Below are 26,613 nucleotides of genomic sequence, written 5' to 3' on the forward strand. Positions count from 1 at the left end.
TATGAACAAATAGTACCATTCGTATTTCGCCCGACATATTCCTGCGCGGAACCGGGGCTTGCCACGACATGTTAGGCGGCACGATTGAACTTGGACCTAGGGGTATGGCAACCTGGCGCCAGGTTCTCGTCCAATGGTAGAATGAAACCATTATGGGCTGTTTAGTAGACTAAAGGGATATTCAGTGCATATTGTACAATGAATATACAGGGGATATCAAACGATATACAAATACAATTAAATATATATATATAAATAAATATACATATTCGGTTTAATCTGATCCTTCACAACAATGATCATGAATATACCATGACTGTACAATAACCATGACTGTACTATGATCATGAATATACCATGACTGTACTATGATAATGAATATACCATGACTGTACCATAACCATGACTGTACTATGATCATGAATATACCATGGTATTGGTACTGTACCATGACAGCCTATGACATGATCAGCATTCTGCTGTTTGCTCGCTGCCAGGCAAGGCGCAGGTATGATATGTAGTCGTATGATATGTAGCGCATTTGGCAATAGGGGGCAAAGTTGAAATTATTTTTACTTTGAGCACAGCACTCGGTGGCAATTTCTAGCAGTGCGCCACGCCAAGAGTAGCACTGCAGCCTAGTTGGGCGCCACTGTGCTCCCCATAAGAACACAATGGCTCAGCCAGCTCCTAGTCGCTGCTCCCCATAAGAACACAATGGCTCAGCCAGCTCCTAGTGCCGCTCCCCATAGGAACACAGTGGCTCAGCCAGCTCCTAGTGCCGCTCCCCATAGGAACAGTGGCTCAGCCAGCTCCTAGTCGCTGCTCCCCATAGGAACACAGTGGCTCAGCCAGCTCCTAGTCGCTGCTCCCCATAGGAACACAGTGGCTCAGCCAGCTCCTAGTCGCTGCTCCCCATAGGAACACAGTGGCTCAGCCAGCTCCTAGTCACTGCTCCCCATAGGAACACAGTGGCTCAGCCAGCTCCTAGTCACTGCTCCCCATAGGAACACAGTGGCTCAGCCAGCTCCTAGTCGCTGCTCCCCATAGGAACACAGTGGCTCAGCCAGCTCCTAGTCGCTGCTCCCCATAGGAACACAGTGGCTCAGCCAGTGGAAAGAGATTTTGCCACTGATGATCTGCAGAGGCCATAAAATACAAGAGAGAGAGAGAAATAAAAGGCGCGCGAGAGAGAAATAAAAGGCGCGCGAGAGAGAAATAAAAGGCGAGAGAGAGAGAGAGAGAGAGAGAGAGAGAGAGAGAGAGAGAGAGAGAGAGAATGTCTTACTCTGGTCTGATGTGGGAGCTGAGAGGATGACAGAGTAGAGCTTCTTGACTTCAGCCACATTGTCATCAATTTTATCAATACTGTTCCTGATGTCCTCAATCTGTAACACACACAATGTATTACACACACACACCACATACAATTACAAATAGGCAAGGGACATAAATTGAATATGTAAATGTAAATGCAGTTTGATATTAAGAGACTGGTCAGTTACATATGCTCAACTGACTACCAGGTTGAAGCATATGGCAGACATGGGTAGGTGGTTATGTATTATTATGTACGACTACGCCGTATACAGTATATGTATGTATGTACTGTGTGTATGTATGTTTGTGTTAACACATATCTTTTGAATGTATTACTGGTATATTTAAAATAATGTATATTTTTGTATGTTTTGATTTTACAAAACGGGAAGTTCTCGATAAGCCTCTAGGCTTCTAACTTCTCCTTCACAATATGGTTATTATGTATCTTTTTTGACTTTTGTTTAACTCTGTGTAAATACAAATACAACACCCTGCTACTAGTGAGACCAGATGGAACAACACCCTGCTAACTGCTACTAGAGACCAGATACTGAACACTCTGCTACTAGTGAGACCAGATACTGAACACCCTGCTACTAGTGAGACCAGATACTGAACACCCTGCTACTAGTGAGACCAGATACCGAACACCCTGCTAACTGCTACTAGTGAGACCAGATACCGAACACCCTGCTAACTGCTACTAGTGAGACCAGATACTGAACACCCTGCTAACTGCTACTAGTGAGACCAGATACTGAACACCCTGCTAACTGCTACTAGTGAGACCAGATACCGAACACCCTGCTACTAGTGAGACCAGATACCGAACACCCTGCTACAAGTGAGACCAGATACTGAACAATACCCTGCTAACTGCTACTAGTGAGACCAGATGACTGTACCCCCCCGCCCCCACACACACACACACACACACACACACATACCTGAGAGAAGAACTCGTCCATGAAGGCTGCATTGTCAATAGCAATTTCCACTTCATCATCGTCTTGGTCACATGTCTAGAAGGAAGAAGACAGAGCAGAGACGGTATCAGACCACGTGTACATTTGGGATACAATGTACCTTTACATTATAGTACCTTTACATGCTAATCAGTCAGTAAGAACCTGGGAGATTCATGTTCATGTAGCTTAATTGTGCTTAACTAGAGTATGACCTTTTAAAGTTCCAGCCAATAATGACTGAAAACTGACTGCATTATCAATGCGAGGAAGAGCTGTTCCATGAAAACACATCGTCCTGCAGAGTGAGGTGAGGTGATGATCTATAGTCCTGCAGGGTGTGTGAGGTGATGATCTAGTCTTGCAGGGTGTGTGAGGTGATGATCTATAGTCCTGCAGGGTGTGTGAGGTGATGATCTAGTCCTGCAGGGTGTGTAAGGTGATCTATAGTCGTGCAGGGTGTGTAAGGTGATCTATAGTCCTGCAGGGTGTGTAAGGTGATCTATAGTCCTGCAGGGTGTGTGAGGTGATGATCTATAGTCCTGCAGGGTGTGTAAGGTGATCTATAGTCGTGCAGGGTGTGTAAGGTGATCTATAGTCCTGCAGGGTGTGTAAGGTGATCTATAGTCCTGCAGGGTGTGTAAGGTGATCTATAGTCCTGCAGGGTGTGTAAGGTGATCTATAGTCCTGCAGGGTGTGTAAGGTGATCTATAGTCCTGCAGGGTGTGTAAGGTGATCTATAGTCCTGCAGGGTGTGTGATGTGATCTATAGTCCTGCAGGGTGTGTAAGGTGATCTATAGTCCTGCAGGGTGTGTGATGTGATCTATAGTCCTGCAGGGTGTGTAAGGTGATCTATAGTCCTGCAGGGTGTGTAAGGTGATCTATAGTCCTGCAGGGTGTGTACTGTACATCATTGAATATTTACAGTGTGTGTGTGCAGGGCTGGACTAAAGAACCCAAACTGTTCTCAACTGGCCTCTAGAAGATGATCAGAAACCTCAGATCAATACAATGTCAACAGGCTCCGCGCTGCCGTGCTGCTGTGGTGTCAGAACCGTAGAGAGAGGGAACATAAACCTATATTATGTCGGAGGTCAGAAAGACGAGAAGAAAAAGGCATAAAGAGGACAATGATGGCAGCAGATAAGGAAGAGGACTGTGGGTCGTCTCCTTGAGAGCTGTGTTTGTCTCAAAACCAACTCAAATGTTCATGTCTTTGAGAGTTACACTGAACTACTGAGAGTCTAAAGTCTGAACCCTTGACTTTCCTCACATGGAGCAAAGACAAGGAATCTCTCTCCCTCCCCCTCTCTCTCGTCACCTGACTTCTCCCAGTCTATCCTGACTCAGCTGATAGTTGTAAGCGCTTTGTAATATGTCCTCCAAGATATGGCCCACATTCTATTCTAAACTAGTATTACGGAAATATACAACCCTATACTAGTAGCAAACTAATATTCTGAATGCTACCACCCTATATTAGTATATACTATACAGCACAACCCTAACTTTACAGTACGAAAGGCTTACATTGAATGCAACATAGCCCATTTCACTGTATCCTGAGACTGTGTTCTTTCAAGTCCTCAACCTTCAACTTTTACCCATAAATGCAGCTTAAATGTCCCTGCTCCAGTGAACACAAAAGCACAATGAACACACCCTGTGCGCTAGATCCATTCCACACAACTTGTTTTGGATGTCTACAGGGGCTTATTCACCACAACATGTAGCCTACTGTATGCGTGTGTAGTGTACAGGGGCTTATTCACCACAACATGTAGCCTACTGTATGCGTGTGTAGTGTACAGGGGCTTATTCACCACAACATGTAGCCTAATGTATGGGTGTGTACAGGGGCTTATTCACCACAACATGTAGCCTACTGTATGGGTGTGTACAGGGGCTTATTCACCACAACATGTAGCCTACTGTATGGGTGTGTACAGGGGCTTATTCACCACAACATGTAGCCTACTGTATGGGTGTGTACAGGGGCTTATTCACCACAACATGTAGCCTACTGTATGGGTGTGTAGTGTACAGGGGCTTATTCACCACAACATGTAGCCTACTGTATGGGTGTGTACAGGGGCTTATTCACCACAACATGTAGCCTACTGTATGGGTGTGTACAGGGGCTTATTCACCACAACATGTAGCCTACTGTATGGGTGTGTACAGGGGCTTATTCACCACAACATGTAGCCTACTGTATGGGTGTGTAGTGTACAGGGGCTTATTCACCACAACATGTAGCCTACTGTATGGGTGTGCACTCACACTATGTCACAGCTAGAGAACACTGAGCTCCCACTTCCTTCCTGTGTCTCTCAGTCGGTGAAAAATGTGGCGATGAAATGAGCAAGACAAGCCAAAATAACAAACCCACACTAACACAGGCTGGCTGATTTTAGAAAACAGTTTGACATTGACAGAACAAATATGAGGGAGTAGGGCTCGCCAATATATCAATACTTTGTATGTATTATCCGTCAGTGTGATTGTTTTCTTTGTTATTGTTTGGAGTGCAAATTATAGGCTAATTAAAAATCCAAATAAGTCAGATTTTGTGAAAAATGGTTTTGTAATATTTTGGAGCGTCAACTGACCCGTCTGAAACCCTGCCATCTTGATACTCCAATCACAACAAAATTACATCTTCAGTTTGATACGTATCACACTTCCCAGTTCCTATATAGTCCAATATGAACTTTAAAGTCAAAGTCACCTTCATTTTCTATTGTGCAAGACATACAGAAAGTTGAAATTACATTTCCCTGATTTCCATGTGTATATAAAAACATAAGACAATATAAACAACAAAAGTAAAAATGTAAGACACAATTATACAAACACACAATCTACAGGACTGCAAGATATGTACAATATAAACAATGAATTAACAATGAGTTCAGCTTCCCGACAGCCTGATGTATGAAGCAAAATGATGTATGAAACAAAACCTAAAAGACACACAAAGGCTAGCTGATAGTGGAAAAACAGTTTGACATTGACAGGATCAATAGTTTGACATTGACAGGATCAATATAAGGAAGGGAATATTCATCCAAGCCATGTAGGAAACGTTCACAACAGGTGTCATAAATGTTACAAGCACATCATGTGACTATTATGACTCATGAGTTGGAGGACATTAGCCTACAGTTCAGAACAATAACAAAATGCCCACAAAATGCTGTATGTATGCCCTCATGTTTGATGTAATTTGGTCCTCCTAATCTACCCCACAATGCAAAGTGTCTAACATCTTCTTTTGCTGTTGGCAAGCAATAGCGCAAACATTTGCTACAAAACATTAGGGCTGCTATGTCAGGTTACAAATGTTACAGCTATGGCTGGGCGATATGGCCAAAAATGATATCGTGATAACGATATCGATAACAATATCATATCACTCGATATTCGATATTATCGATATTGTTATAAGTATAAAATATTATTTTTTTATTTTTTTATTTTTACTTTAACAACAGATGTATGTTTATTTTGCAACAATTCTTTGTCGTTGCCGCCATCTTTAGTGTTACATCCCCTCACACTCCAGTTCTCAGGCTGCAGCTGGTTTGAAAGCGAAAGTAAACAGGCTTCTCTGCTGGCTGTGGCACCAGGGGAGTTGAACAGTTCTGGCTCTGCTAGTTTCTTTTCTATCTTTTGGCGCTTTTTTGGTGGACAAACCACCGCACATGTGCACCGGGACTCGTGACTGGAGACTAGCTCTGCTAGCACACATAGCCTACTGTGTACAGACGGTTTCCATATCGATTATTAAAATATATCGTGATAATTATCGTTATCGTTATATCGCCCAGCCCTAGTTACAGCTAATGCTAATTAGTTTCTAATCAAATAATTTTGGTATGGTTGATTAACAGTAGCTAGCTGACATGTGTGGTAGCTAATGTTAGCTCTAAGGCTATAGCCAACAACAACAAATTATGTGTTAGACACTTTGCATTGTGATGTAGATTAGGAGGGCTTAATGACATCAAACATGGGGGCAGACATATTTAATTCGGGCCCCCTTTGAAGGTAGTTGATAATTCAGGGTAGAAACACTATGGCGTATCAAGTATAAGAACCTATGATTATGTGGTCAATATGCGAGGGCTGGAGGGTGTATGTCACACATACATGAGGTAATCTCATTATATGAGGTAATAAGCAGAATGAGCTATCCAAGCATGAAAGGGTGCATAGATTTGGTGCCAATAGATTAATGATAAGGAGATTTACAATGTTTAGTGCAATATGGCTTGTCTGTCACAAAGTACCATTCACGACAGTCTGACTTGAAAGGTTGGTGTATGTTGGTGTAACTGTCCCATTGGTTGAATTCCTTTCCCCTTCCAAGGAGACAAAGTTGACATCATTGCCGGTGGCAGGGTAATTACCTATTCCTGACAGCTTATGAAGCTGTCTTTCAGTCTGCTGGTCCTCGTCATCGACTGTATTATTTAAGATTTATACCTAGTGAAATTACTTACCTAGTGAGCAAACTACCAACCATATGGTTCTAATTATGAACCATGTTGTGGGATATGTTTATATTTATCCCTCCACTTGATTCCAGTGGAATTCATTCAGTAGGAGTTAAGATAATGATAAATGCAAACGGCCTCTGCCAGACCTTTGTTCTGCAATGGTACAGTGCTAAACAGTGTAAAGAAATAGACGGGTCAATCTATGGGGAAAAAAACACCTAACCTCATAAAAATGGAAACAAACGGTTTTTCAATGGATTCTGGTACCATTGGTCATGCTAAATAACATACAAAAAGTCTACTAAAATCTAAACTTGCAAAAGGGGTCATTTTCAAGATGGCAGCCGCCAATACACCATTCACTACAGTTGAATAGGGTAAAGAAATTAACTAACAGATATCACCATGAAACTTCCCAAGTTGATTGCTAACATTAATACAATAATCCTTTGTTTTACACACGTTTTTTGAAATTGTATGTTTAAATATGCTATAGCTATTAGGCTATATCTAATTAAATATATGCTGGATTGATTTTTTGGAGTGCAGCTGAATTTTAAACTTCCAACATTCTAACAACAACTGCCAACTTTAGAATGTATAAATTAAGCTTTAGTTAGCCAGCAATTTTGGGAGATCACAGAGATATGCTATGGCAGACAAAACACTACTGCTTGCTATATGACACACTCACCCCTAGTGCAGACAGTGCGGAGGACCTGACCTGTAAAACACTACTGGACTTATCAGAATTTCCCTTTTCACTGCCGTGAGTGATGACCGTAAGTAGCTTACATAACTATCCTATCTACTAACCTAAGCTAGTAAACAAACCTTAGCCAGCTATGTTTCTAACCTTAGCTAGCTAATTTCTAGCTCAGGTTAGTAGAAACTAACTAGCTAGCACAATGAATGATAGCTAACAACTTGCTTAGCCATTTGCATCAGACTTGGATTAGAGGTTGAAGTACTGTGTGTGTGCGTGCGTGTGCGTGTGTGTGTGTGTGAGAAATTTGGATAATTTGGTCATTTGTTCGATCAGGCAGGAAGGCAGCTACTTGATCAGTCAGAATGGCATCCAAAAAAAGAAAGGTAGACAAGGATGAGGCAGACAGAGGAGAGGCAGGTGGAGAGGCAGATTCACAGGTGAGGCTCAATAATGGCTTATATGGCAGCTGTGAGGCTCAGTATTGTGACAAATGTTATACTAGGGGGATAATGTATAATAATCATAATACTTTAATTAAAGCTGCATAAATATAGGCATATCTTGTCTCCCTCTTCATATGGCATGCATCAATGTATTATTTTGTCAGGTGACAGAAGCAGTCCAGCCAAGTAGCTGCTCAGAGAGAGAAGTAGAGGCAGGTGGAGGGGCAGAGTTACAGGTGAAGCCTAGGCTTGTAACAACACGATTATAAGAGTAGGCTTAATGTAGATATTTGTTTAGTCTTACATTGAGGTTGTACCGGTATACCCATTGGTCTACTAAGCACTTAACCATGCATCATTTTACTAGCATGGGCTAAAGTATGTGGAACATGGGTAAATATGAATTAAAGGGGAACTCTCTTATAAATGGCCTTTTCCAGTGTTTAGCATTGTTTTCTAGCTATGTAGGTTTATATTAATGGGGTCTATGTCTCCAATTCTCATTTTGGCGCATTCTTCCAATTCTCATCTGAACTGAGTAATCTGAAATAATAACAATTCTCATCTGCATAATAACGCCCGCCCCCTCTATGTTTGTTGCCACCAGGCGCACACACTGTGGTTGGAGCCACTGCCCACAATCTACCTTTATTTAGTGCAGACCGCAAGGAAGGAAGTGCAGTGAGTTAGCCTAACGTTAGCCTAACGTAAATAGTATGAGCAAAACACACAGGACATGTGCTGCTCCCGAAATGCTCCCGCTGTTTCTATGTGCAGTGAAAAGTGAAAGTGCTTTGCATCCTAGACTAGTTATTAATTTACATGGTAAACTAACATTAGCGGCTAGCTAGCTAAATAGCCACGCTGATGATGACAGAGAGAGAAGACTGAAGGCCCTCCCATAGTCGAGCAGACTGTACACAGAGCAGACTCCGCGGAGGTCCGCGCGGCTCTTTGAGCTTTGATCTCAGCGGACAGCAGACCCACAGGTGCGAAGCTACTATTTTCTGACGCGCGGACATCCGCGCCGCTGACTTGGTGTCACACAAAACGCTGCTCGGCGTTTTGGTTGACATCGAACTGCATTTAATGTGACGCCGATCTGCATTTTACTCTGACCACTCGCTCCATGCCAAGAGAGATGTTTGAATGGCTTTTCTAAATGAAGTGTGTAAAATTGCCAGTTTTATTTCGAAATATTGGAAACGGAGATAACATAGAATGTTATCTCCGTTTCCAATATTTTTAAATAAAACTGGTGCTTTTATTTCATGCAATGCGTGTTTCATTTCAGCACCACGCGCTGTCCACCTCAAGCCTATACGGTACATTGCATCTCGCTGCCTATTAGGGCTGACCTTCGAAGCTTTTTTTGGCAATCGAAGCTTCGGGGCCGAGCTTCGATTTTAATTCGAAGCTTCAAATTTTTTTTTTTTTTTTTTTTATTTAATTTTTTTTTTTAATCTTATGTTGTGGGACTTGTACAGCACTTTCGTAAACGTTGTTGTTTTTAAATGTGCTCTATAAATAAAGTTGGTTGGATTAATTAATTAAGTAGCCCCTTTCGTGACTGACGCATCCAACAAGGTTTCACTCGGCTGTGTGATTTAATTCAAGGTGGATCGCTGTTGTCGTTTGAACAACTTCAGATTTCATGGGAACTACCAATCCCCCAAATCAAGAATGTTTAAGATGAATGAAGTAAGATTTTGATTATTTGAAATATGGCCTGTGTAGACTAAACTATGCACAGAATTATGTCAGTCTACAAGGTCCGGATTCTACATGGTCCGGCAATGTAGACCTTGTAGACTCCACTACAGACCAATTATCAGTGAATGTTCATGCATTTTTAAGAAGGGCAACTTCCACAAAAAAACAAAGAACTCACCAAAACATCTCAGTAGCACCTTATCTAAATGTTATATTTCATATATGGAGATTCATATTTATTTATGTATTGCATGCATTTCTACATTTTATTTCCTATTTTGTTTGTTCATCCCAGTATCTTTCTTTCTTATGTGTGGAATTCTACAAGGTGCGCGCACACACACACACACCTACACACACACACCTACACACACACACACCTACACACACACACACACACACTTACATTTAGTCATTTAGCTGACGCTTTTATCCAAAGCGACTTACAAGTTCTGTACGACAAGACAGCAAGAAGGGTACAACTCTATCAGCTGAGTAACAATGTTCATCAAAGTGTTGCGTGTTACAGTGTAGGTTAGTTTATTAGGACAAGTGCATGACAGTAAGGTTAGTCACGGTTAGATTTTTTTTATATCATTTCAGATAATGGTTGAAGAAGTGAGTCTTTAGTCGACGGCGAAAGATTGGACGGGATTCGGCTGTCCTAACTGGGATGGGTAGTTCACACACACACACACACACACACACACACACACACACACACAAATCGAAGTAAAAAAAAAAATATTGAAAAATATAAAAAAAAATAATATTTTTAATTTTTTTTTTAAACTTCGATATTTTAATGTTCGAAGCTTGTGCCATCGAATCGAACGTTCGAAGCTTCGAAGCATTTAAGACAGCCCTACTGCGTATATACCCGTTATTCAAGTGCGTAAAACTTTTTTTGTGGGAAATGTAGTAAAACTGGTGCGAGAAATGTAGGAAATAGACCGCGGACGTCCGCTGAGATCTGCTCGACTATGAAAGCTCAAAGAGCCGCGCGGACCTCCGCGGAGTCTGCTCAGTGTACAGTCTGCTCGACTATGGGAGCACCTTGAGCTAGCACGGGTGGGGGCTATCGGGGGAGGGAGCAGTCAGAGACAGAGAGAACACAGCTAGCACGGGTGGGGGCTCTCGGGGGAGGGAGCAGTCTCTGTGTGTGTGTGTGTTTGTGTGTGCGTGCAGCATTTTTTTCTGTATTAGGTTCCCTTTGACGATAGTAGAGTAGTATGGGCGGAGCTACAGGTGGGAGTCTGTCACTCAAATCGCATTCCGAGTATGGGCGGAGCCCAGCCACAAACAGCTTGAAATCTTGAAGTGGAAAAACGCTGCTTTAGAGTACTTGATTAGAAATACAAAACAATGAATTTTTTTGAAAAAAACCTTACAGATGTGTTTCATAGACTCACAGGAATTGTGGAATTGTGTCAAATTGCACAAATGGTGAAAGAAACAGTAAGATAGTTCCCTTTTAACACATCCACCACCGGAAACGCTTTAAAACGTTATTGCCCACCATGCTTTGACCGCCAGACCACGCTGTACAGCGATATTGAGATCAATATTTCATTTTTTCGCCATGGCATTCATAATTCATATATACACCTCCGGCGCTGAAGCTGGACCCTACGGCTCAATACAACGACGGCTCAATACCGCCGCCTGGTGGATGGTCGGGCGTTGGCCGTCAGATATTGTCGCAAGGCTCCCGACAGATACTATAGTACATATGGATCGCTTTATAAACTTAATAATCTATATGATTTCGGCGTTTATTGCGACATACAAACCGGAAATGGACCTAGGCGATCGACGTCCTATACCTGGGATCTTTCACCGCCAGTCTCTTTGACGCACGGTAAGAGGACGCTGACGCTATTTTCAGCCCAATTGTTCATTCATTTCACTGCAAACCGATCTGATCAATATATCACCCATACTACATAAAGCATTTACTGACGATCACGGAATTATAAACGACCCCCCCCCCCCCCTTTCATCCTCGCATGATGACGCATAACGTATAGGATCATATACAGTTGAATTTTTTTATATAGCGTGTATCGGGAATAAACGGCAATTGATAATCTATATATGCGTTTATGCCTATAACTCACGTTCTATGAATTACTGCAGAAAACGATAATCTATGTATGAATCTATGAATGAAAAAGTATAACGTTCCTACATCCTGAACGATAGATAACCGATGTTGAATGGGCCATAGTAATGTCAATTTAGCAATACAATTTAAAAAGTTATAGCCCTGCAAAGAAGGTGAACATCTCCATAGGCTAGAGTGGTGGCAGACTGGCTATATTGATGGATATAACCGTGGCAGGGAATGTGTTAATGTGCTACACCCCTGTGTCTGTATCTGTTATTGGGTGTGTTAGCTACCATAACTATCCATAAAATAAGATAAATTTAATTAGTTAGATGTTTATTATGGAACTGTTAACATGCAAGTATACAAACTCATAATGCAGTGCCAATCTCATTTTAATTTCTTCTTTTTTTTCTTTGGGGTACAACAAGATGAGTGCATCCCTCAGTGACCAGATCTGTCCCATTTGTAAATTGGAAGATGGAGGTGATGTAGTCAAGATTTGCCAAAAGGGTGCTGATGGGATCAATGAAGCTAGTGTTCGGAGAGGTGACACCATTCTGTGACCGCTGGCTGTAAAGTGCATTTGAACTGTCGCAAAATGTACATAAACAGTAAAGAAATTGATCTTCATTTAAAGAGGAAACAGAGTGGTGAATCCAGTACCACTAATAAAAGGAGTACTAGGGTGTCTGATGGTCTGTTCAACAGCAAAACTGACTGCATTTTCTGCAGAACTAATGTTCACGAAGGAAGAGCTGACTACAGATGTGTGAAAACTGATACCTTTGCAAAGGCAATATTGCAATGCAAGTTTCAAGTTTCTTTAATAGTTGTCATACAGAAGTACAGAATACTTTCATACAAAATGCTTCTTACTGTTACGCTCCAGAGACTGTGCTAGACAAGATAGTATCAAATAACATAGTATAGCATGTAATTTAGAAGTAGAAAATGAGGTCACAGTGTTCAGTATAGACATATGTACAATGTTCGATGCAGAATAGACGCAACTGAGTTACCATATAATATACAATACTATGCAGTGTACTAATGTACAGTACTATATAGTGCAAAGCAGAAATGGGATGAGGTACAATTTAGGTACAATTTACAGTAAGGTGTACGAGTTGTAGTGCAATCCTTCATCAATAAATATAAAGTGTGGGGAGTGGGTGCTACAGTGTGTTTGTTTAAAGTGGGTGTGTGCTATAAAGTGTGTGGAGTGGGTGCTACAGTGTGTTTGTTTAAAGTGAGTGTGTGCGTGTGGATGTGTGTGCTATGTGCGTTTGATGGTTGTTGTTGTGTAGTGTTCATTGTTCGTTTAGCAGCCTGATGGCCTGGGGATAGAAGCTTCCTCTGAGCCTTTCTGTGCTCGCCTTGAGACTCCGGTATCGCTTGCCTGACCGCAGCAGTTCAAAGAGGCAGTTGTTCGGGTGACTGGAGTCTTTAATGATTCTCTTAGCCTTGCCCTTGCAATGCTTGTTGTAAATGTTCTGGAGGGTGGGGAGCCCCCCTCCAATTGTGCGTTCGGCTGAACGTGTCACTCTTTGTAGTCTGCTTCGGTCTTGTGCAGTGCTATTCCCAAACCAGGAGGTGATGTTGCCAGTCAAGATGCTCTCTATTGTACATGAGTAGAAGTTCTTAAGGATCTTCTGACTGACTTGGAACCTCCTTAGGCGCCTGAGGAAGTAGAGGCGTTGTCGTGCCTTCTTCACAACACTGTCAATGTGTGTGGTCCATGTCAAGTCCTCGGATATGTAGGCTCCGAGGTACTTAAAGCTGTTGACTCTCTCAACCGGTGCCCCGTCGATGCTGAGGGGGCTGTAGTCCTTGACCCCCGACCTCCTGAAGTCCACAATCATCTCCTTTGTTTTGCTGACGTTCAGGGAGAGGCTGTTTTCCTGGCACCATCCCGCCAGGACCTTGACCTCTTCCAGGTAGGCCCTCTCGTCGTTGGCAGAGATCAGGCCCACCACCACTGTGTCGTCAGCAAATTTGATGATTGTATTGCTACTCCGCTGAGCCACACAGTCGTGTGTGTACAGGGAGTAGAGGAGGGGACTCAGAACACAGCCCTGGGGGGCCCCTATGTGTGATGCTGTGATAACCGGTATGATGAGTGGTCTTTCAAAGTCAAAGGTAGAATTTCAATTGTAAAATGAAAGTATTTATGGATTCTTAATAGGACTAGTTGTTAAAGATCCCTAAATATTCAGCACAACAATTGCATGAGGTTAGAGATATCCTCTTGGGTGGGGTGGAATTTGGCAATGATCACGTGGTGCCACCAGTACGACACATCTTCAGTTGTGTTCCCCAACCTCATTGGGTGTTTCGGCCATTTATCACACTACACCCTCTGCCGAGGTTGGCCCACCACAGGCTGATCAGGCCTGGGTGTGTGTCGCACGCCCGGTGGCACCACGTGTTCATTTAGCAGCCCATGATGAGTCTCTACGTTTCAGCCACAGCCAGTGACTGCTCTGTTCTGCTGCAGTGGCAAGTTTTTTGATTGCCTTCCGTTGGGCCTGTCCTCTGATCCCTACTTCCTTCAGGAGCCTTGTGGTGGAACTGGCTACAAAGCCTCTGCAGCCCACCTCCACTGGCCACACCTTCACGTTCCAGCCCCGCCCCTCTGCTTCAGCTGCTAAGTTGGCATATCGCAGCCTCTTCCGTTCGAATGCCTCATCGATGGCTTCCTCCCATGGGGCCGTCAGCTCAACGATGAAGACACGCCGGCAAGATTTGGACCAGAGGACCAGGTCTGGGCACAGGTTGGTCGCTGCAATTTCGGGTGGGAAGGTAAGCCTATCTAAGGCCGATTCCCTCCCCTATGGTAATCAATACCTAAAAAGCCAGCTGAAGGAACGATATGGGAACTGCATATATATTGCAGAAGGAAATGGTTTAGAGGGCATAGTGACAATGAGAGAGAGAAATTCAGACATCCTCAGATCATACTTCAACAGCACAAACCAAGAAGCTGCTGAAGACAAAACTTGCTGTATGGTCACCATTCTCACCAGACTCTTCATTAAGGAACATTGTCACTAGAGTTGTGGCTGAGGAAGGTGTGAACGTGCATGAATATGAGTCTGTCGGAAACAAAATCATGCACAAAATGATTGGACAGCCTGCATTCACGGTCTCGTTCAGTAGAAAGGATAAAGCAATAACCCTTGGACAAAACTCAACTATTAAGGTTGCTCCTGATCGAACCATTGATTCTGCACTGCTTTTTCAACATTTGCCGGTAGTCTCCCAAACTAGAGAGCCATCATTGGAGGAGGTTATGCACTACGAGATCAGTCCTTTCCCTCCTGCCCTCTTTGAAGCCAGAAACATCTTCCAGAAGGCTGATAAGCCTCAACTAGCGTGTGCGATCTGTGATGCAAGTGGTGATGCAATACTAGATTCTGTACCACAAACGGAATGCCACGTCCTTGATGGAGGTTCACTCCTTCACCGAATACCATGGAAGTGCAGAAAAACCTATGGTGAAATAGCACAGTCATATGCTGACTTCACCATCCGGCATTATGGTTCAGCGACGACCGTTGTCTTTGATGGCTATGAGGAAGGGCCAACCATCAAAGACAACACGCATCAAAGACGAGGACAGAATATTCATCCCATTGTCAGCTTCACTGCTGAAACTGAGTTATCCGGTAAGAAGGAGGAGTTCCTGTCAAGAGATATCAATAAACAGAGACTTATCCGGATGATAACTGATGAACTGAAACAAAAGGATTGCACTGTGGTCAATGCATCTGGGGATGCTGATGTAGACATAGTAAAGGCTGCAGTGGAGGCATCTCTTCTACACACCACTACGCTCATTGGAGAAGATACTGATCTCCTTGTCTTACTCCTTTACTATGCAAAGGAAGGTAGTAAGGGCCTTTATTTCAGATCGGACAAGTTCAAAGCGATTGGCAGTGTTATGACATAAATCGCCTGAAAGAAGTCCTTGGACATGACATGTGTTCTCAGTTGATATTCATCCATGCAGTGACAGGTTGTGACACAACTTCTAGGATTTTTGGTGTTGGAAAAAAGACTGCTTTTCAGAAGCTTGTAAAAGGAGACCCTATTATTTTGTCTTGTGCCAATTCATTCACCATCCCAAACCAGACCACAGAGGTGATCAATGACCTTGGGTGCCAAGTAATGGCTGTCCTTTTTGGTGGCAAGTGCACAGACTCCCCCTTGCGACAATGAGATGTAACACCTTCAGCAAGAAAGTTGCCTCTGCTTTGTCACTTGTAACGCCTGAACGTCTGCCCCCAACTGAATCTGCGACCAAACTTCACTGTCGTAGAGCATACTACCAGATCATGGTCTGGATAGGAAAAGAAAAGGGAATGGATGCCATGCACTGGGGGTGGAACCTGCAGGACAATCGGTTTGTCCCACTTATGACAAGTATGAATGCTGCTCCAGACAGTCTCTTGAAGGTCATTCATTGTAACTGCTCCACTGGCTGCAAGACACTCCGCTGCTCTTGTAGAACAGTGGTTCCCAAAGTCGGGGTCGCGACCCAAAGGTGGGCCGCGAGCAGCCATGGGAGGGCTGCGAGATGATTTAAAAAAAAATCATTTTAATTTTTTTTTGTCAGGCCACTGAACTTAGAAGCAGGCCAGGACAGTGTTTCTAGTTGTATTCTAAAATTCTATTCTATTGTATTCTAAAATGTGACTATATGGTTTTATATTAACTTAATAAACAAAAACGAAAAATCTACTTATTTCAACGAACATTTCAAACTAAATAACAGATTATGCACATAAAACGCTGAAAACAACCGAAGCAACAATAGTATTTTAATGAGGCTATTATTATTATCATTATTATTTTGCAACACGTTAGCCCTCTCATAAATAGCACATATAAATGAATAACTAACTTGAACTAACTTAATAGGATTGAAGTGATATTTGGCTTAAAAAATCGGTCGCCAGGCCAAAAAAAAAAAAAAAAAAAAAAAAAAACCTGACGATGTGCATTGGGCCGCGGCTCTCTGACGCCTTATTTTCTGGGTCCCGGCCTGAAAAGTTTGGGAACCCCTGTTGTAGAAGATATGGATTACCATGTATGTACTACTGTCTGTGGACCATGCCAACTTGAAGAATGTGACAATAGAGCTGCCGCGGTATTGATATTTTCCTTACCGCACAAATTTGCGAAATATTTCCTACCGCCGCGGTTATTACCGCACAGTGCGCACAAAAAAAAATTTGAATGCATTTTTTTATTTTTTTTTAGTAGTAGTCTACTCTTATAGCCTGCATCTAGTCTAATGGCGCTTTTCCACTGCATAGTACCTACTCGACTCGACCCGCTTTAGGCACCTGGTACTTCGTTCCTTTTCCACTGCAGCCAGGTACTACTCCGTTTGTCTCCGTGTGGGGATGCAGGCGGTGCCGCTCGCTTGTGTACACTGAAAGCTCCGTGGGCATAGCCAATTAGCCATGTCCGAGGGCTTGCAGCAAGCCAGAGTTTAACACAGTTTAAATCAATCAATCAATCAATAACAACATTAACCATACTCTCGTTGCGTCTATTCTGCCAAAGCTAACGTTACCTCTCATTGTGTATTCTACCAAGCAACCCGGGTTTAACGTTACCTCTCGTGTATATCGGCTGACGGTAGTATTAGGCTAATAACAACAACAAACGTAACACATCAGCGATCTTGTTGTGACACTAAACTCTCCGCTCGGTGGTAAATTGGGTTGATGTCGGTTTTGTTTCATCAATAAATAAGGCAGAATACACAGTGAATCCATTCTTTTTTGTTTATTGCACTTGGTTCTGTCGCAAACAAATCCTGAATGAAATGCATCCTTAGCGAGGCAGTAAAGATGGCGGTGTTCTGTTTTTGTTCAGAGCCTCCAAACTGTGACGAGTCTCTCTTCTGACCAGTCAGTGGTCTGCAATGTTTCACATGACTTTTCTGGTACCACTTCTACCCAATAGGGTCGCTTGGAACCGAGTAGGGTATATCTGCAAAGCCGCAAGCCAACTTTATTATTATGATAAAAAACAGCGGTGACGCGGTATTCAGCCTAACTCTGCGGTGAGCGTGATGCAACAGCGATACCGCGGTAATGCGGTTATCGCGGCAGCTCTATGTGACAATCCATATAAGTTTCTTCTAGAAGAGTCATCAGAGGATGAAGAAAGATTGATGAGCGTCCCAGCCTGAACACATCTACATGTTAATATTCAGTTAAAGTCATAGTGCCACCTACTGGCAACAGGAAGTGACATGCAGATCCACCTCAAAACTGGTCAGGAAACCCTTAAAACCTTGATGATGCTTGATTGTGAAGAGTCATTTTTTATTCTTTATTTTTTGTCTGACGATATGTTGTTCTGGATTGTTTGGTACCTGATGTGTTTTCTGACTGGTCCGAAATTGTATTTTCTGTCTGGATAGTGTTGTGAGCAAGTGGAATTCTGCAGGGGGGAGTGTTACAGAGTTACAGTATGTGGTTGATTCCACTTGCAGGGAGTATTAACCAGTCATACTGAAGTTGTTAAAGTATTGTGGATTCGCATTTGCTAGTGTCTGTAGCCTAAATAACACTGTACAGTAGCAATCATAGACTGTACAAACATTTATAAATAGCTGACTTTTGCATTCACATTCGCACTCTGGAAATGTATTCAATTCAGCATATATTTAATCAGATATTGCCTCATTTGCATATTTAAACATACCATTTCAGAAAACTTGTAATACAAAAAAGAATATTGATGTATTCAGGGACCGAAACTAGAGAGCGCCACCCGCCATTGGCGCTCAGTTTTTACGTTTGGCGCCTCCCACTGAGAGGTCTGACCGCCGTGTGGCGGGCAATCAAATAGTCGTGAAAACCGAAAATCATGATCCAATTCTTTAGCGGAGTTCTCACTCGCTGTCTCAGCACAGACATGCAGCGCACCGCGCACTGCTGCTGCTGCTCCTACCCCTCCTGTTTCTGTATGCCTGCATGTAAACAGAGGCTATTGCCTCACCGTGACGTTAGTCTAGTCAGTGTGGGACCTTCGTGAGATAACGTTAGCTACCGTTACAAAATGACCCAGTCAACTATTCACTTAGTTTAATACATGAGGCATTGTGTAACGTTATCCAGCCGGCTAGCTACAGATAGCTCCCGACATCAACAAATCCTCCAGCAATAGTCCAGTGCATAATACCTCCGTTGGCTAGGTAGCTCACTAGTCACTACGAAATGTCGCAGTAAACTAAATAGTTCACTGAGGCGTTGTCCCAACGCCATCCAGCAGTAGCTACAGATACTGTAGCTCCTGACATCAATGTCCTACAACAACATGCGTATTCGAGTCCCTGGCTTACATCGCATGAGTGAGGGCTGCTGAATAGGGTCCAGCTGTAGCTCAGGAGAATCCTTTTGTGTAGCGTTTAGGGCCCAGCTGCAGCGCCGGAGAATCCTTGCTGGAGCTGGAGGCCACTCGAGTATACACACAGACAGTGGAGCTGTTTGCAGACAGTGAGGTGGCGATGTCTCGCAGATAACACAATCACAAGTATGATTATATAATATATATTTTATTAAAAAAAAATTATATAAAATAATAATAAAAAAAAGATTTATCAAAAGAAAGTTGGCAGGTAAGAAATATGCTTGGCGGGTAGATTCTTCCCAACTACCCGCCACTGGCCGGTGAGTCAAAAAGTTAATTTCGCTCCCTGGATGTATTGTTAGCAATCAACTTGGGAAGTTTCATGGTGATATTAGTTAATGTTTTTAGGCTGTCAAAGTTAACGCGGTATTAATGCGTTATCGCCCGATTCTATTAACTCCACTATTTTTTTTTAACTCATGATTAACTTTACATTTTTTTTTTTTTACTAGACTTCACTCAGGTGTATTATTGATGCTCTCATTGATACTATGTTTGTTTCTGAAGTGTGTGTGTGTGTGTGTGTGTGTGTGTGTGTGTGTGTGTGAGAGAGATATAGAGAGAGAGGGGGGTGAGAGAGATGAGGAAGGGGCAAGAGAGAAAGAGAGCTAGGGGGGGGGGGTGTGTGAGAGAGAGAGAGAGAGAGAGAGAGAGAGGGGGGGGTGATTACTCAGCCCTTATTTGGGTGAATGTAACAAGTTCCTAACGTTTTCTTTCCCCTATTATTTCATGCACACTTTATTCATTGTTTTAAATTATTATTTTCTTTTAAGTTATTTTGTGCATCACTCGGTTTTGAATTTGATGCAAATTTGCAATGCATGAGGGTCATCCTTTTGTGTTAAATGGCTGCATAAAGCAAGCATTTGTTGACTCGCATGTTGATAAGAGTATTAAAACTTGGAACTTAAAAAAGATCTGTTTAAGGTAGGAAAAAAATTGTTAATTTGCGATTAATCGTGAGTTAACTATGGACAATCATGCAATTAATCTAGTTAAATATTTTTAATCGATTGACAGCACCACCTGTAGTGAATATTGTATTGGCGACCGCCATCTTGAAAATGACCCCTTTCGCAAGGTTAGATTTTTAGTAGACTTTTAGTATGTTATTTTATTTAGCATGACTAATGGTACCAGAATCCATTGAAAAACCTTTTGTTGCAATTTTTTGAGGTTCAACCATATATTGACCCGTCTAAAAGGGCAGTGAGAGACTAAACCCTAAGAGATCTGGCTGTCACGTATCGGCCAGTTTGAAGGGTTATAGAAATGCAAGGTTTGGAGGGGGGTGATGCCGGAGAGAGGGGCCCCTCACCCGCCTCACTACAATATCTTTGTACTGTACTGTGTTTGTAGCTGTGGGATCGGTTCTCACCGGGACACTCCCCGTCAGGAGCACCGGCCCACAGGCTTTTGTTTCATTGTATAATGGCGTCTTGTAATTCCATATGGAACGGGCCACTTATGTAGCATGAAATATAATTTAGAAATGTCTTTTCAACCAGCCTTTATCAAATACATGCAGGTTAGTGATGGATTTGGAGCCATATTTAAATGTGTATTAATAGCCAGATGTGGACCATGAGCTACCAATTGCCCATCACTGAATGAACACTAGATAGATACGGTAGCACTGCTGGTGGCTTTTTCTGTCATTCAAGACCTTACATTAGTCTTATTCTACATGCAAAGCAACATAATGTCTAGTTATATAACTGCGCTCCACATGGCAGTGGCTAGACACAGGCGTTTACAATTGGCCCAGTTCACTGATCCTTTGTGTGTGTGTGCGTGTGTGTGAATGTGTGACACATGTGGACTTACGATTGGTTCTCGTACTAAATGTTTCCTTTTGCCAAAGAGGTTTCATTGGAGCCCTCGCTGTAATACCTTATGATGACACTTAATCCCTGAGGATTTCTAACAAAATCAGATCAGAAGTTTAGCACTGGGAGAGACTGGTCAACACCCTCCACACACACAGTAGGAAACGAGATGTTTAGGCAGTCAAGCAAACAGAGAGGAGGCCAGGCAGAGTAATAGACAGCTGCCACTGTAGGATGCAGGTTAGGCAGGTTGTGGGGGTGGGTGGTATAGTATCCTGATACTTCCTCCCACCATACTGTATTGATACATTGATGGCCAGTATAGCAGATATTTTTCACAGTACGATTACAAGGCTTTTAATGACAGACCACATAATTATATCAAATAATGTTGCAGAAAGACCATGAATTTCACCTAGTAATTGATACGTGGGTTTTTAACTATAATTGATTTAGACTTTGGTCATTATGATGCTTTAGTAACATGCTTTTTTTCCAGGTAGGGTTGTTGGCCCTACGCAAACAGATTTAAGCTCTGGGGTGAGGTTGATCCAATTTGTCTCACCTCTACCCTTTGACCTGTCCAGCATGGGTGACCCTGCCAGGTGCCCGTGCACCTGCTGGCATAGCTCTCTGGGTCACTGAGGCACTCAAGCCACCACCCCACGACAAGGGATGGACCGCGTGGTACATCTGGTCCTCCAAGGACATCGCCATGACAACCAAAGTGCGGCTCTTCAATTCAAATGTAAAATCAGTCCTTCTCTACGGTTCAGAGACTTGGAGAATGACGAAAAGAACATTGCAGAAGATACAGACCTTTATAAACAGCTGTCTGAAACGCATCTTTGGGATCCGGTGGCCAAACAAAATCAAGAATGAGGAACTATGGCTGAAAGGAAGACAGGAACCAGCAGAGAAGCAGATCCCGAGACGAAAGTGGGGATAGATAGGCCACACTTTGAGGAAACCGGCTACCAGTACTACACGCCAGGCCCTGACTTGGAATCCCCAGGGGGAGCGGAAGAGAGGGCGGCCTAAGAACACCTGGAGGCGGGACACTGAGGCGGAGCTCAAGAGACGAGGAACTAGCTGGGGGGAGGCAGAAAAGGACAGCCCAAAGCCGTGTTGGATGGAGAAAAGTCGTAGATGGCCTATGCTCCATTGGGAGCGATGGGCCTAAGTAAGTAAGTAAGTTGGTCATTATGAAAGAAGAGTGAAGTGGTAGATCACAATACAATACATTTCTCGATCCACAAAATCTAAGGTGCTGCGGATAATTAAGAATTGCAATTTTATCATATCGTGGCTAAAGTATGGTGATAATATCAGTTAACAGACAGACAGGACCAGTCAAAACAGAACAGTCAAACAGAAAGACATAAAGGCAGGCACTGTAGTTAAAAGCCCATTCAGTGATCCAAACGTAAACAAATGGGTATCACCAAGCACCAACACTTAGAAATAGCAATGGAGACACGTTTTCATTCTCCAGTTGACTGACTGAACTCTCAAGGACCAACACTAGAAAACAATACTTTTTATTGTGCCGTATTTGCTGTAAAATGTCAAATAAATTTAACAATCGTCATGCTTCTGAATGAAATTCTTCTTTTGCATTTCTGTCAGACCAGACGCCTTTGAACATTTAACTGCCACCAATGAAATGTTGCGAAGCACCGCTTTGCTACATAGGCACATTGTGAGTGTGGTTCTCATAACTCTTCCTAGTCACTCGACACCGTCTTATTCATAGTGTTCTCACGACATAGTTTGTCATACAAGATGGCCCAATGCCACAGCTCATTGGCCAAGGTTGTCATTTAATGATAATCACCTGCCATTTGATTACATGAATCACCTGTTTGTGACCAGGATGGCTGCGATGGAATACGACCTTTAAAAGAGTAAGAGATGATGAACCAGCAGAATTTGGCTTTATGGATTGTAAAACCTTACAATAGGCCTACTAGACATGACGGTTTACAGTGTTGGGTTTACCTGGCTAACACATAGGAAGTTCGTCTAGAACAGAATCACCCTGTTAGCCACATAAATATGAAATCAATGTCATCCATGTAATTCTTAGGCTATTGTGGTTGGTGGCTATCAATCATAATTTTAAGTATATGTACTTTATATACACTCGATTGATATTATACTCATTGAGTCAATGTATTAAAAAAATTATTTGGCAGACCCATAAGGTGCTTGAGGATTGTAGATATACTGTAGATCTATTTACTGTCATATTTATTTGTAATTGTTTTAATGCCTTATATGTAAAGCACTTTGAGCTGCATCCCATGTATGAAAGGTGCTATAGAAATAAAGATTATTATTATTATTGCTGTTTTAAATAAGAAGTTGTCAAATTAAACTTGCATACTGGCTCTTATAGAGGTCGTGTAACCATATACCATCCGACGATGACATGCCATTATGAATATCTGGCTCACCGGGTAATCCTGCTTCTTTTTTTTTTTGATCCACTTTTTCTCCCATTTTTCTATATTTTCTCCCATCCCAATTTCGTATCATCCAATTCAACCCTCCCCTGTCACGAACGCTGTTTCTTGCCTCCCACAAGCCGGCTGCAATGTGGACTAAGTCATACATAGCACAAGTCCCCTCCGGTACTTGAGGTAACAGCAGTCGCATCTTTTCACCTGCGCAGCTCGATCTCTCAGTGTCGAGGAGTAACGCGTGGGAGGCTCACGCTGCCCCCGACACTTCCTGATTCTACTGCGCAGGCGCACCAACCGACTTGTAGGAGTCGCTTGTTCACAACGTTCGATCCCCACCCTTCAGTTTTCCCTCCCCGTAATACGGCCAATGTGTATTACTGCGGACGACCAGCTAAACTGAAAACAATGTGGAGAGCTGGATTCGAACACGCGAATCCTAGCGTCTCCACACTGGTGGCGAGTGCCTTGCCCACTACACCACCTAGCCGCCCGGGTAATCCTGCTTCTTGAAGCTCTGTCCCCTCCTGACTCTGACTATGTATCCTCCTGGCTCTGACTCTGTATCCTCCTGACTCTGACTCTGTATCCTCCTGACTCTGACTCTGTCCCCTCCTGGCTCTGACTCTGTACCCTCCTGGCTCTGACTCTGTACCCTCCTGGCTCTGACTCTGTACCCTCCTGGCTCTGACTCTGTCCCCTCCTGGCTCTGACTCTGTACCCTCCTGGCTCTGACTCTGTACCCTCCTGGCTCTGACTCTGTCCACTCCTGGCTCCAACTCTGTACCCTCCTGGCTCTGACTCTGTATCCTCCTGGCTCTGACTCTGTATCCTCCTGGCTCTGTACCCTCCTGGCTCTGACTCTGTCCCCTCCTGGCTCTGACTCTGTATCCTCCTGGCTCTGTCCCCTCCTGGCTCTGACTCTGTTCCCTCCTGGCTCTGTACCCTCCTGGCTCTGGCTCTGTACCCTCCTGACTCTGTCCCCTCCTGGCTCTGACTCTGTAGTCTGTCCCCTCCTGGCTCTGTACCCTCCTGGCTCTGGCTCTGTACCCTCCTGACTCTGTCCCCTCCTGGCTCTGGCTCATGTCAGCCAGAGAAGCACTGAACACAATCACTAGGCCGTTTGTTTACACATAGGATTGTAAACAGAGAGAAGTGCCAAAAACATGGGCACAGTATATTACTAAGACCACTGAACAGGACGTGTGAGGATTTAACAGATTATTGCTTACGGTCTACTAAATAGGCTAACACATTAAACTCAATAAGTATAATGCAACACAAACATATCAAGTTATTGCGGCCTGTTCCAATATTAAGTTCCTTTTTTAAGTTTAAGTTTAAAATGGCCTGAGCGACGTTTATTCTATACTACACTATTTTACTCTAAATATTGGGCAGTATGAGCTTTCAGACAAAACCATGACCCAATAGCTTGAAGCTAAAGTTGATCCCGAGCTTCCTGTTACTCTTCTTTCCCAAGACTCTCTAGCATTCCATCAGGTGACCTGATCAGGCACACACATACGTGCACACACACACACACACACAAGCAACGATATGCAGCCTAGAGCCCCACCAGCAAGTTAAACATTAGGAAGGAAACTCAAGGGGGTAAGAGGAGGGTGGGGGTTGTGGGGAGACAGACAGAGAGGAGTGTGATACAAACGGAATGATCTCTGCTCTTATGGCTAGTCAGGTCTCATAGTTGAAACTTTCCACATAGAACGTTGTGGACGACTTGTGGGCTAAATGACCCGCTTTGTTTTCTTTCCTTCCCGAGGTGAAACCAACATGGCAGTGAGTTACTTACTAACGCTTGCGGACAGACCACCACATCTCACAAACGTAAAAACACAGCAAATATTTGGCCAACAGTTAGAGGTGGCCATGGCAACGCATCCCAAGGGCTAAAGTGGATCAGGGCCTCGCCCAATGGGTAGCAAGCCTGCTTACTGTCATTAACTACCACCATGATCGTCAGGAATGAAAAAGTACACTTAAATTCTTGCTACTCCTGTACTATACATTCATATGAAGCTATATTACTTGACCTCCAGGATGTAAAGATACAGATATTGGGCCGATACCAGGCTAAGAACGAGTATTGAATCTGATACACCCCCCCCAATACTAGACAGAGACAATCTAGTAGCCGAATGAGGCACTTCAGTTTCTGAATTTTCCACGCACAGATAGAGATAAGATCTCTACTCATGGAGAAAATTGGTTTGGCAGGCTAATGTCTCAAATAATTTCTGTCCAACATAGTGCTGCTCAGTAGGTTAAACGTGAGCCAGCAGAAGCGTTCTCGATACCAGCAGATTCTATTCCCAGGTTAGTGCCCACTCATAATCGCACCAGCAACTCCCTCTTCTTTCCACCCAGGTTCCATTCAACTTCTTTTGACAGAGGGGTCAGCTGGTCCCCAAGATTACCTGTACTGTCTGCAAGGTCACTGTGACTCCATGACAATCATTTAAACCACACAATTGTGTTCACATTACATGTGTTCTAAATGGCATGTCATGCTAGAGGTGTCATATATGTCTAGACTATAGCTACCAAGTAAATGTTGATGATTGAAGCCAAAAGGTCCAATCCACACCAACAGAGTAAAACAGAAAGAAAAGAGGGAAAAGTGCCCTATAGTGCCACTGCCATGGGTGTATACATTTTTACTGTAGGTTGTCTGGGATGAAATCAAATTCCTATTCCTGACAGACAGTGATGGCACCAATGCTCTGCACAATGAACTATAGATAATCTCTCACTGTCACCTTATCCCACACTACTCGTCCTATCACCATCTCCAATAATAAGGATGTCAGGATCACTTTAAAAAGGAGCTGTAAGTGGTATTTTGGTTAAAATAAGTAGTCTACATTCCAACAGCCATCACTAATATTAGTGTTTGGTCAGTAACATGGGTCTCCCAGTCCCTCCATTCTGCAATAAACAGAAAATAGATGTTCTGCTATCCCGTTCCCACTTTATCCAATCAGGAGAGATAACTCCACATTGCAAAACTGGTCTGACAAAAAGAAATAAAAACTAGTTAAGAAGATATGAGCTTGAAACCAGTAAACTAATCTGCCTGTGCAGATAGAAAA

At 43.1% G+C, this 26,613-nt stretch overlaps 1 protein-coding gene across 2 annotated transcripts in view; it reads right to left on the reverse strand.

Moving 5' to 3' along the window:
• The window catches only part of stx3b (syntaxin 3b), a 43,882-nt gene that overhangs the window by 16,332 nt on the left and 937 nt on the right, over positions 1 to 26,613 (reverse strand). For both annotated transcript variants that reach the window (XM_084331297.1, XM_084331296.1), the window contains exons 2-3: positions 2,271 to 2,345; positions 1,289 to 1,388 (exon numbers count right to left, since the gene is read on the reverse strand). In XM_084331297.1, coding sequence (XP_084187423.1) covers positions 1,289 to 1,388; positions 2,271 to 2,345 — 175 coding nt within the window. The remainder of the gene's footprint in view (positions 1 to 1,288; positions 1,389 to 2,270; positions 2,346 to 26,613) is intronic.

This window comes from Notolepis coatsorum (genome assembly GCF_963971535.1).
Source record: "Notolepis coatsorum genome assembly, chromosome: 16".
NCBI classification, from domain to species: domain Eukaryota; kingdom Metazoa; phylum Chordata; class Actinopteri; order Aulopiformes; family Paralepididae; genus Notolepis; species Notolepis coatsorum.